Source organism: Buceros rhinoceros, unplaced genomic scaffold, assembly GCF_000710305.1.
Source record: "Buceros rhinoceros silvestris isolate BGI_N320 unplaced genomic scaffold, ASM71030v1 scaffold12263, whole genome shotgun sequence".
NCBI lineage: Eukaryota > Metazoa > Chordata > Aves > Bucerotiformes > Bucerotidae > Buceros > Buceros rhinoceros.
Window position 1 is genome coordinate 10003 of NW_010404250.1, and position 13629 is coordinate 23631.

At 42.4% G+C, this 13629-nt stretch overlaps 1 protein-coding gene across 1 annotated transcript in view; it reads right to left on the reverse strand.

Moving 5' to 3' along the window:
• Window positions 1-1350: 1350 nt before the first annotated feature.
• Window positions 1351-13629, reverse strand: part of LOC104490978 (short transient receptor potential channel 7-like) — a gene marked incomplete at both ends in the record, with an annotated part of 20582 nt that continues 8303 nt past the window's right edge. The window contains one exon of the mRNA XM_010133333.1: window positions 1351-1533. Within this exon, the coding sequence (XP_010131635.1) occupies window positions 1351-1533 (183 nt within the window). The remainder of the gene's footprint in view (window positions 1534-13629) is intronic.

Below are 13629 nucleotides of genomic sequence, written 5' to 3' on the forward strand. Positions count from 1 at the left end.
GCTCCTGCGTGAAAGCAATTAATTTCAAATAAGAATTTTAAGATTCTCTTTAATTAATGGCTTTCATAACAGGAAAAGACCTTCTCTAGCCAGCACAGCAGCCACAGTAAGAGGCAAACTGAAGCAGGTGGTGGCTTTGGGAGGGGAAGAGAGAGCAGATGTTAGCTTGAAAATTTGGAACACTCTTTGAGTCCCGTAGCAGGAGCCCAGTTTCCATCAAGGCATATTGTACGAGCAATTAATTGGGACGACCCAGGCCTAGGATTCGCCAGAATCAAATTTTCCATTCGCACAGCATACTTCCATAAAGCTGAATGTTTGTTTATAATACTTCTAAAAGTCATTCAGTCCTCATGATTTTCCTTAAAATGTGCATCTTCCTCCTCTTCTGTAGGCTTGGGGAAATCTGAACTCTTGGAATATGGATCTAGAGATGCAGGAAAGTGAAACTGGAAATCTATCACTTTTTACTAATGTCGTTCTGCTTTCACATGCTTTCAAAAAAATAAAAAAATCCAAGTGAATCAGAAATTGATTTTAGAGGTTTTGATCTAATTCTGAATAAAAATTACAGAACTCCTTACATTTAAAGTCCACTTTCTATCACAATGCAGTGACAGGTCTTGACTATGACCGAATTGCTATTTTTGTATGTGTTCTTTCTACAACATTACAGAAATGGTGACATTTTTGGTGGTTGCAAGTGGCTTTGGAGACTAACACAAGATGTGGGTCAGAGCTAAGGGGTCAGGAAGCATTTCAGAGCAGACAGGCGAGACAGGAGACTTGGTCTGCTGGCATCCATCAGGATGCAGAGTCCAGCTATTTCCTCAGTCGAAGCTGAAGATTTAGTTTGAAGGAAAGACAGATGGTTTGGAAATGCTGAGGATCTGGACTAAACGCTCTGCTTTTATAATTTGTGATCAAAGATGCCCCAGCACCCACTTGGTTCATCCCTTACCTTCATGTAAACCAGAGTGAAGGAAGGAAGGAAGATGCTCAGTTTGGTATGGAAACAACTTCTGGTTCCTGCTAAAGCCTTCAGAGATTCATAATCGCGACCTGGGCAAAAGCACTGTGCTTTATGGGCAGTCCCTTGGGGCATCTATACATCCATGTGTGTCCCTTTAAAATAAATGCCATACCTGCTGTAAGATGCCCTTTACAAATAACCTTCTCCACGTTAAAGTATGTGAGAAAATGCAAACCAAGCCATAAACCACTGACATTCGAGGGATAGTCCTGGTCCTGCTGGCATCTATCTTTCATTTATTATTTTACGGGTGACATCAAGGAAGCATAATTCAGATATGAAGACATATTCACCAGGGACCCAAAGAAATGGTTTACCTTTTTGACCTCATATTTAATAGCAAGTTTAATCCTGCTCAGGCTTGGCCGGTGGTGCTCAGGGCACAAATGTATGTTCACGTCTCCATTCAGAATAGCCTCGACTTCTTCGGTGTCTCTGCACAGGTCCAGCACCCCCACGACAAAGTCCTTGCATTGCATAGATAGCTTCCTATAGTCGTTCTGAGGAAAAAGAGAGAAAAATGAGCGATTTAATTGGGCACAGAAAGCATGCCTCAAACAAACAAAGAGAAAAAGCAAGAGAGAGAGCAGTTGTGAGCACTGTCACTTCTGCTAAATTGTTGGGTGGAAGAGTAAGAAAGCACTTGACTCCACCCAGGGTGTAGCTAGCTTACCACAAATATACACAGCTCCTCCAGACCTAATTAGCGATGTTTTCTATCAGCAGCCTTGTTTGCACCACGACAGAACACGCTTTACAGAACAAGTAAATAATTTAGAGGGAAATGTTGATCTCCCCTCCCTGCGAGGCATATCTTCTAGGAACATGAAGAGATGGCCAGACAAAAGTCCTCCTAACAGGTTAGAATTTACAGCAAATTTTAAGGTCCTTGCTAGTAATACCTCCTTTAGTAACTTCCCAGGAGTTTTGGGCAGGCACAACCAGCTGCTGCATCACGCACTGATGTGTTCAAATGAATTACATCATTGTAATACCACTTTCAGTTTCGAATTTACTACCTCACAATTTGGTTAAACAGTCCCAAAAGAGCACCCAGAGGATCACTTTGTCTTAACACTTCTCCAGCAAATGGGACTTCAGAAACTCAACATGATTTCCCATGAAATAATCTCACCTTGCAACCGTTCATGGGAAAAGAGAGAGTGTGTGGCTGGCTTAACAGAGGGCTAGAAGAGTAATTCCACCACCTTAAATTAACTTGCGATTGCTTTTCACAAGCTGACACTTAAAAAATACTGAGGAAAATGCTGCCACCTGAGTTGAATGCAGTAAATTAGAACACAGTTAAAGCTACCATTAATATCCTAATGATATTAAAAACTCAATGCAACAAATAGAAATAAGCATAAGACAAGCTCTTACTGACATGAGAGATCCTTTCAAATTAGGTTTGATGAATTAATTAAATTCAGCAGCTTATCTAATTAAGCTAGCAGCCTAAAAAGGAAGGTAGTTGAACCTGGCTTTGATGAAATGATAAGAGTAACCTGGCTTTGTACTCCTATATTTTGTAAATTATTAAGTCTAACGTTTACACATAGCAACCTCTTAGCTTTCCTTGTTAGGCAAAGATCTCAAAGCACTGTGCAGACATTCATCAATCAGGTAGAACAGCACTGTCTGAAGTATGATGTTAGTAGAGGAGGGTCAATTTCTATGGACAGTTTTTCCCCTTCAGAACCAAGATGCTCTTGGTAATGAATATTTTTTAAATAGGTGGGTTTAATGACTTTGCCTAGGCTCGAGGTTGCTGCTGTTGTGTGTGTGTCCCAGCTTTGCTTGCTCTGCCGTCCTGTATGCTGAAGACTACGAAGAGCTGTTTCACTCAGCACAGACAAATTCAACAGTCGCAGGGAGCCAGAAACCCTTCAGGGCTGGCACGGAGCATTCTCGTGGAAATGGGGAGATGCCTTTTCTCTTAGAAGAAGGGCCTTAGGAGGAGAGCTGGGAATAGCCTGTATTTTAGTAGTGAGACCTTCAGGAAGATAGAACATGTATGGCTACATCCTCTTATAAATCTGGGGTTTCCTTTTCCTCCCTGGGTGCTATAATCAGACTGCATGTTCTGTTTGGGGTGGTCATAAATGGAGATCAGCAAGAGCTTCAAATCTTCATTAGAAGGAGACATAATATAAGAACAAATAGATGTTTACCTCGGGTAGAGCAGGTGCGTGTCCCATTGCAGAAACCAGGGCACCAAGACTTCTATAAATGTGCCAGTGTAGGGCACTAAGATTTCAGATATGCTCAAGGTTCCAGGCAGAAAATGATTGTGCATTTGCATATAAATCTAATACCTAAGTATTTTGTGGAGATAGGATCTGTAGAGTGAATGTATCAAATATGGGATGAAGCAAGGTCTGAAACGTAAATGAAAGAAAGATTGTACTTTATGGATTCAAAGAGCTTTTCTCTAATCAATTCCGTGCTTTAATAGTCACCATACCAAGATGAATTTCAATAAGTAGAAACCTCATCTGCTCACTAAGAGAGTAGATGCCCAGACAAAAATATCAGCCTGTAAGTGACTACAGGAATGGTGAAGGGCAGCAAATAGAGATAGATCTGAAAATAGGTGTAGGCTGGAATGAGATGCCCAGCTGCCACAGGTAATGGAGACTCAGAATTAGCCCGGCAGGCTTAAAAAGAACAAAAAAGGGAGAACTCTGCTGGGCTTTGATACCGGTCTCTGTGTATTGTTGCAAAGTTCACAAACTTATCTCTGAGCCAGCAGGTTTTAGGTAATTATCATCACCATTTCCACATCATCTGAGCAACTAGTATGTATTAGCTCAGTTCATTTTCCCTCTTTTCTTTCTTTGAGCAAAGCAGTTTAGTTAGCAACTAGGAAAGTGCTTCTGAAGCAACTGTAAGTGGCAGGTTCCCAGCTGGCAAACTCCATCAAGACCCAACTTTATTCACATCTCCAAGTCCAATGTTTTTACTGGTTCTGTACATTTGCAGAGACTATGAATGATTCTTCTATTCAAAATTATTTATTCCAATTTTTAAACAGACACAAGAAGCAACACAATCTACCCAAGATAAAGGCTGTATAAAGAATAAAATAAAATAAAATAAGATAAAATAAATTCAAGTGCCTTCCAGGCAACCTGCAGCCGGGCAGGAGAGCAGCCTATTGCTGTGAGAAGAATTTGCTCATGTGTTAAGACAAGCCTCAATGGTCACTGAACCTGCTGTGCCTTCTGACAGTTTCTTTTACAAAAGCATTTGTCATCTTTGTTCTGGCTTCCTTAATGCTCACTGTGAGCATTGAAAATCCTGCTCAGCTGATGGCAAGAACACAGCCACTCAGTGATCATGTCAGTGTCTTTCCCTTTGCAAGCACAGGTTGTTGGCCGTACCTTTACTAAAATCTGACATTAGCAGGAGACTGACAGCCAAAGTTCTCCTGACCCTGACTGGCATCGTGTGTTTTTGATGACACAAGCAGAAATGACCTCCCTGCATATAAAATACTGAACTGCCAGTCATGACGTGTGGTAAAAAACACAAGGAAGCCAAGAAGATTGACAAGAGGCATGCAAGCGGTGCTGGTGTACGTCCCAGGGCTGCTCTATGTGTTGGCCATATTTCACACACTTGGTGGCATCCAAGATCCTGCATGCCCTGCACACGGGAGAGCTGCGACAGTGCTGGGGCTCCCTTTTGTGTAGGACAGAAGGCCAGGACCTGGTAGGACCAGCCCCAGGGCCAGGGTTAGTGAAGGTGGAAAAGTCAGGAAGGAAGAGGTGAAGGAGAATTAGGATGCACTTCCACTTACTTCTAGTCACATCAAGATTTTTAAAGATCAGGGCCCTGAGGATTCCAGGTGGTTCTGTCAGGAGGCAGAGGGGCAGATGGCCACTGTGTCTTGGGGTGCAAAGGTCAGTCCCCACTTCACTACTGCCTCTGCCCGCTGGGTTTGTCCCCCAAACCAGGCGCTTCATGATCCTCCTGGTCTAAATACATTTTGGGGGGAACCATCCTGGTGGCATGGGCTGCAAGTGGGGGTCCTCCCTTCCACTGCAACAAGAGACTCATGGCTGGAGACACAAAATCTAGCTCAGTGATCTTGGCAGCACTGCAAAACCAGACACAGACAATGACAATAACCCAAACCTTCCCGAGTACTCTAGTTAGATGCCACGTGTCTGCAGTCTGAGTTTCATAAGAGAGACGGACGTTCACAGAAATGAAAACTGCAAATCATACATGAGGGATGCTGAGCCCTCATCCTGACAAGCTGACTGCTGTCAAGCCTCAGGGAGGAAGATGAAGGATTCAGCTAAGTGCACCAGAGAACCAGTCTGCTTCAAATAACACACGGAACAGTATTTTATTTCCTATAGAGACAGTGAGCAGACTAGGATCAGGATAATGCTTGAGAATGTTAAAATACCATTTTTTAAAAACTAGAGCATAATAAAAGGATTCATTTCCTGCTTCTTCTAACACTGTTGTGCATGTGGAGTTAAAAATGTCTAATTTTGCTGTTTTGAAAAGGCTGATGGTACTTGTCATTCACCGCAATTTCTCTGAGTACCCTATTATTATCTGTTGATTATGTTCTAAATGAACTCTGTCATGTCTCCACATCTGTTCAAAACCACCCAGATTTCTTCAGAAAAGAGCTGTTTCAGGTCAGAGAAATGCAGTCTGGGTAAAAAGTTAAGTGAAATGAGAAAAAGTAAGACCAGCAACCTATCTGAGATAGTTAATGAAAAAACCCAGACCTATTTAAAAAGCAATCACAGTCAAGGATTGGAAAGGAGCTTCATCCCTGGGAGCCTGCCTCTGCAGTGCCAGCATTGCAGGTGCATTTTTGGACAGCACATGTCTGGCCTCGATGCTGCGACATATAGTGAGCAGCTCTGAGATTTGCTGAACCCTTCAGTGCAGATGAGCTTTTACCAGGAACAGCAGAGGGGCCAATGGTTCAGCACAGAAGATGATCAAACAACTTCATATGTGATTACAATCACGTTCCCAGTCCCAGATTCAGGAACTCACTTGGGTTTACGTTTAAGTCCTGCTGATGTTGATTAAATACTTGCAAGAGTGTGTTTCAGTAAAGCAGAAGCAATCTTCATTCAGGCTTCAGGAATTTTGAAGTGGGATGAGTTTGTCAATCAACCTGCGGGGGTTTTTTGGCTGTAGTCATTATAGATTATTCACTGCACATTTGTTGCTAGAAATGGAGCCCCAGACTCACAGGACAGTGCATGGCACCAACTACAGAGCAACCTGTACAAGTGCACTATTCATGATAATAACACTGTCATTATTTAGAGCATTTAATTAAATTCACTCTAATAATTGCTTCCAAATAACATCTGTAAAGAGCAGGACAGGAACCAACCCATCAAGAGATATTCTAAGCAGAGATAATTCCAAGCTTCACAGTTTTAACTGCGATCCTGTATACAGCTAATTGCTTTGTTAGCTGGGCTACAGCTTCAGGGTCAGACTTCTGATCAGAAAAGCTAGTATCACAGATAAGTTTCCCTTTCGATATATAACCATATATCTGGCTCTGAATGATTTAATCTTCTGATCTTTTTCTAGAAAAAACTCCACAGCCTAATTATCAAGACACTTTTTTTTTTTTCCAAATAAAAGGAGGAAAAGAGCAGACACAGGATGATGGCTTGATATTAGAGCCACCATTTCTCAAGGGCTCTGCCCATTGTATATTCTCTCTTATAAATCTGCTCCACTGGAATTTCAGGGCTCCCACACAAACCCAAGACTTCTGGAATTAATGGACTTGAATGTCCAGCATCTGTGACTGGGGCTATCACAGCACCAGAAAGCCTCTGCGTTCACAGATTAACCGCATGGCACAAATCCGAATCCCACCTCCTGTCTGCGAGCCGTGCAGGAGCTGTGTACTCGGCAATAAATCGGCATTTCTGGGTAGCATTAAATTTGCTGTGCAAATGAAAGCTGCGGGCACACTGCTCAGAGCCTCTCCTGATGCTTCCTTGAAGCTCTTGGCTCTTTGTATTTAGGCTACATCACACATACAGATATACCAGGGAGAGAAGCATTGCATTGCTTGGATTAGCATTTTGAGAAGCACAACAGAAAAAAAAAGAACTAATTCTGTAAATATGAACAGAGTCATTCCCAAATAAAAATGCTTGTAGAAAGGAAACAAAAGTGAGAGAAAGGAGATAGGGGGGAAGCCAATAACTTTACATGCTGGATTGGAACTGAAATTTTTAAATAAACCATCATGTGAAATATTCAAAACGCTTATAAATATTTACCAATTAGATAACACATGAAATATGCACAAGCCAGTTTAGGAGCTGTTGGACAAATCTCCTTCTGGGTATTTACACTGCCTGTGACTGGCCATATGTTTAGGAGTGAAGAAAAGCACAGGGCCTGTGGGAGGGGAAGAGATGAGAGGCGATGCTAAGAAAGGGCCCTGCATTGATCCTGCTCATGTAACCAGATTATCTTCTGAGGTGCACTGAGCACCCCTTCCAAACACTCTGTCAACAGTGCACATAAGTGCTGACGCATTTGAATACAGCTGAGTGCCCTTTTTTTGTTTCCAGACTAAATGTCTTCAAGCATAGGCTGTGCCAAGGCTGTACCGATAATCTTCCAGAAAGCACAACATCAAGTTGGTTTATGTTCTCTTGCTTCTTTAGTGGCAGCACATCAGTGATTTTTTGGTACTGTTGTATCCGGTGGACACGTCTCTGAGCATAAAGCCAAGTGCTCGTTTAAAACATCTCACTACTCAGGTGCGTGTTGCTAAGTATGTCTTGAGGTAGCAACAGATGCAGCTGGTTCGTTTTTATAATGATCCAGACTTTGGCTTCTTCACCCCCAGCGAGCATAATATAATAAGCAATCTGTTCAAATGAAGAGTTTGACATTTCAGAAGTGTGTCTCTGTTGCTTTCCAAGCAATTTGGACCTTTATAAATGGAGCCAAGATAAACATGGCAACTGTTTGCTCTCTGAAGAGTGCCAGGCTGCAGCATGGAGGAGCAGAGGGACAGTGCCTGCAGGCAAAGGGTCATTTCAGATCCGGTGAGGGAGTGTCAGGAGACACCAAGAGATGTGCCCACTAATAAAGCCCAAGGACAGAACAGACAGGTCTGTATGTGTTGACAGTATTTTTGTTTGAAGATGTCTAGAAAACAACAATATGCTTTGACTGAGGACGAAAAATTGTGTGGCTTCCAATGACCCATGACAATGACATTCCTTGTGTCATTACAAGGATTTCAATGGCAGTTGCACTGACTGATTCACCATAAACTGATTCACAGGTTGGGGCATAAGGGTAAATTTCACCAACAACATCCCAAAGGCTTTAAAGTGGGAGTAGTCAAAAGCAGCAGAAAGGAGAGGTGTGCACCTCCTTGTTTTGATTCTACTCCTTTGCACTCTTGCTGTTATGCACCTACCAACTCTACCTCCGGCTGCTTCTGCAGGACCAAAACTAATGAATAAATTTTGCAAGCTCTTTTCATCAGAAAATGCAAAATGCTTCACTTTGATAGCCCCTTGAAACAATTCTTTAAAACATTTTTTTCTTTCTTAAACTAAAACTAATGGATATATCATTTGGGGAAGTAAAGCCACGAATCTATCCACATAATCCTAAGAGAAAACTAAGGTCTGAGACTGAACACAATTCCTGACTCTAGCCAAAGTCTGAGATTCTCTAGCATAAGAAATTTCAGAATCCGTCCGCTCTCAACTTCTTTTATTATTTATATTGAATATTTTCTATTTGAATCTTAAAATGTTTTCTGTACATGTAACTCTCTACACTGATATTAGGGAATCACTTGACTTACTTAAAGTTCTAACCCTGAACAACATTTTTTTTTTTCAATACACATCTAAGAAGTTGCCGTAAGAATACCTCAATCTCCTCTCCTCCTTCCCCACAACATCACCTTCCTCCTGACTAGTACCATCGCTGACCATCTGCGCAGCACGCACGTGTGCAGAAACATCAGTGCTGTTCAGCATAGAACTAACACCCTATTCCAAGTCTCTGAAGATATTTAAATACACTTAGAAGAGAAATTATGTCGGTTGACAATGATTTTTAAAATTCGGAGTATTTAAAATCCCATGGGTGACACAGCAGCTTTTCAGCATAAGATGGTATTTGATGCTTGATGTACTTCTCTTTCATATTGTCTCAGCTGGTTTTCAAATCCCCACGTCACAAATAAACCACATGCTTTTGATTTCTCAGCTAATTAAAAGGTGGGCTTTTTACCTTCGTGCAGATTTTCCAAAGCTCATTTGAATGTTTATGCTGAAACACCTGCTTTCAGAAGATAAACTACTGAGTCCCTGGGTGTCACATAAACAGGACAAGCTAGACAGAGGGATTAACTGGTGCTTTGGCATGAGAAATGCAGAGAATATACACCTTCAGTGAAGGAGAGGGTCTGTCTCCCTGTCCTGTCAACAGCTTCTCTTTATTAATGCAAACTACATGCTTCAAAATAAAACTCTGCTAATTCTCATGGTGAAGAGGAGTTTAGGATTTGATAATGTCAGCACTAAAATCAAGCTCACGCTAATGCAGTGCAAGACTCCAAATCACTCTCCATAATTTTCAAATATTTGCTTGCTCCTTGTGGGAACTTCACACTGAGAAATGGCTTCTCTTATTTTTAAACGTGAGACACCTCTTACGTTAGAGAACCTTTATCTCAACCTCAATTTTATCATCATGCAGAAAGAATTCCTTTTACCCCCAGATGCATCTCGTGAGGGCAGGGGTCCAGTGCAGTGTTGGGGTTAACTCCTTCTTCTTACGCCTATTCTGGTTTCAGCAGAGTGCTTATACCCGAGGCCACAGGCAGCAAGTCCGCAGCTCTGAGGTGATAGGATGTACCAGAGCACAAAAGGTACCTCTGGGCCAAGCTTCTCATTTCACATCCCATCTAGATTTTTCTCCCTGGCACTTCCCCGTGTTTATTACATTCCTGATCCCTCTGTTACAAGCTCCACTGAGGAAGAGCCCCCTTTCCGACATGGTTTAAGACTGAACAGATCATTTGCTTTTGCTAGATGCATTAGCTGCTCTCCTTCAACTGTGTCACTCTTCAGCTCAGCTGCCTGAAACCCCTATGTTTCCTGAAAACCAGACTGGGGAAAAAGAAGGAGAAAACAATGGATTTAAATTGAAAGCAATTGTTTGCCTAACACAGCTATTTTTATCTCCTAAGCTGACTTGAATTTGGCACTTCCAGCTTGCTTAAGGAACACATTTATATGTTCAAAGACACTGTGAGTCCCACCTCTCATGAGAATTTTGGCTACAAACTGCACCTGTGTATCAGGAGACAGACTCCTCCTAAATCCAGTCTGCAAGCAAATGCTGGCTTAAGTGGGAGCTGTGATGCAACTTACATTGATAACTAAATTAGCTATTTCTCTGCCACATCTCAGACATCCAGTTACCGCAGTTCCCAATGTCCAGCAACAACAACTCCTTGGAAAACTAGTCATAAGCATCAGAGTAAATGAAATTCTGATCGCCACAGCACCTGAGCAGCAGCAGAACACTTCAGAAAAATGCGATTCCAGCTGCAGAGCCCTGGCACAGAGCACCCCTGACCATACGGACATCACCCTCTCTAAGAAGAACAGACTTAGAAGTGATGCTGCGGCACTTTCTTAAGCAGAAATGTGAGTATAAAAAGTGTATAATTACACAATTCTCTGTTCTGAAATGAGTCCAAATCCTGGGGCTTGGATAATGACAGTGAAATGACACACTTGGCAATGAGCAATTTCCACACTGCACTGCTATAAAGTTCCCTGCAACAAATTATGTTCCAGGAAACTGCCATTTTTGATCATGTAAATGCCAAAACCCCATAGATTCTAAACTACCTAGCACCATTTTGTGGCAATGTAAAATTGTTTGTACACCGACCTGTTTATCCACAATCCAGTGGATAGTCTGCCTCGACACAGTGAGGATGAGTTCATTATAATCATGTACAATAACAACAATTACTAACACAATGAGGGATAACCTAAATAATTTCCCATCTGCATTCTCTTTAATATTGGACTTGAAGTCCTCAGAATGTGTTACTTCGTTTATATTCATTAATACGATATTAATTCCCTACAGCGCCTTGGAGAAAAGTACCTGACTCCATTCTCCCATCTGCTGATCTAGTGTTATTATTCTGTTCAGAGCAATAGTCCTAATTATGTTCATTTGCAGTTCCAGTAGATATCCTTGCCCAACGTGAATAATGAGCAGCAGTCTTTGGAAACCTGTCATCTTGCTCATAATAAACCACCCGGCTCCTAACTATTCCCTAAAGGCCAACGCTGGTATTAGCTGAATGCTTGGGCAACTGGTGTTACTAATGAAACCCAAAGCTCACCAGTATTGTACTGGGCTGGTATTGCAATAGTGATAGCATCATTTTCCATCTGTTTTTCTCACCAATGATTTGATTTGGTCTTTCTGACAAATGTCTTAATCTTTGGCACTCTAGAGTATACCCCCTCCTGGTACCACTTATTGCCGAGGGGAGGAGGAAGGGTAGTTGTATCACAATGGAGTTTTATATCAGTAAGTGCTCTGAGAAAGCTCTTTAGGACGAATAGTGAGTGTGCTGGGCAGGGCGAGCTCAAAGTCGTACAAGCACTGTCCTCACTGCAGAGGATCCAGTGACTAGGATGGAAAGGCCCAACACATCTTTCCTTTCAGACCAGCCAGGTGCAGGTGGCAGGAACCCTCTCTGCATTACTAGCCAGGCAGTGCACCCTTCTGAATACCAGGACTTACTTTGTCTTGCACACTCTGTGGGCAAGAAAGGAAAACACTCTGTCAGCTAAACACAGGCAACTGGCCAAATCTTTCCCCCTCTTTATCACAGTGCTCCGAGCAGCTGGCAGCAAGGCTGGCAGAGAAATGCGAGCTGCTCCTCTCCGGAGCTGCAGCGAGGGCTGTGGCTGAGCATAGACCTGGGCAATTTGGCTCTGCTGCAGCAGCCTCCATCTGCCTGCACCGATGGCAAGTCCGCTGGCACCTGGGTTGGGCAGCCAGCAGAACAGCGGAGGTGGCACGGAGGACTCTGTCTCCCCTTTATTGCTTAGAAACTGGGGGGACAAAGGTAACTTTCTAAGGGATAGCCTGGGTCGTTGGGAAAGGTTGTGGTAAGGCATAAACCCTACCTACTGATACAACAGCCGATGGATTAGTTCACTGGGCTGGATCTCTTAATCCTAGATACGATCTGTTATTCCTCATTTGTAGAAAGAGAGGAATCCACGAGCAGTGATCAGCCTCAGATCAGACCCACTGGTTAGCCCACCAGCTTCACTGTGCACATCTCTCTCAAAGGTCGAGGGTGAAATCATGGTTTCAACAAATACAAAAATGATACAATGGTCAAATGAGCCATGATTTTGCCAACTACTGGGGCTTTTCTGCCACATTAAAGCTGTTATAAAATAAAAAAATGTGAAATAAAGAACATTGTGATAAGCTGAAGTGTTTAGGTTTAATTAAATTTTGAGAGCATTTCTAAACTCTGTGTTGCCTGTCTGCTGGGCTTGTGCCAGTCAGTGTATCTGCTGGATTCATCCTTCTAACCATCTGTACTCAAAAAGCTGTCACAGAGGAGGAGTGCTTGCACACACAAGACTAACACAATGCAAAGGGAAATCATCTTCGTTCCTATGATCACAGTCATCTCTAAACCCAAACAGTTTTCTTAACTCCTTGTCTCTGAGAAGCAGAAACAGGTTGAGGAACAGGTATCACAGCATCACTTTCGCTAAAAATGCTCTCCAAAACCAGTTAAATGCCGCTTAAATCTTCACACCAGCTACCTGCTCTCCTTTTCTCAGCTGTGTGTGGCATATATGACTTCACAACACAGGCACTATATTTATTTTATTTAGCCTCATTTCAGTTGCTTTTATATCACAGTAACTGTAACCTAACATATAATATGCTCTCCTCTTCCCAACCAGTTGTGAACCCACCCGTTGGCTCCCATTAACAATTATAAGGGGATTCTATGTTATTTTATTTTTTTATGCTCATGTCTGGTGCTCACCTAAACTGGAATCCTGCTCTAGTATTAGGGCTGTTATATGCAATCACACTGGGAGCCGTGAGCTGCAAGTGCCGTAGTTGCGATGCTGTTCATCCTTAACTGAGTAGGATGAGAAATTGCTTCCCAAGGAGCTGTAAAGGGTAACAAACATTGCACAGTTTGTTGGCATGCAAAAAGGCATTGCCAAAAGTCTCACTTGCAGCAGCATCACGGGAAACAAGAGTATTCAAGCCCTGTTCTCTGGGAGACTCAAATATTCCCAGGGTTGCTTCTGTCTTGCCATCTCCTAATGCCAAAAGTTTCTTCCTATCAATTTTCTGAGGGAAGAAAAACCCTTAAGGCATTATATAAAATATTAAATTTTCTTACGCTGGTGCTTTGTCTCCGATTTGATGTATTGAATGACTCTTTTTTCCCCCTCCACTTTCAAAAGAGAGACATGGGCTTGTTCCTCTGGGAAAGTAAAGAGAACATTTTCCTGCTG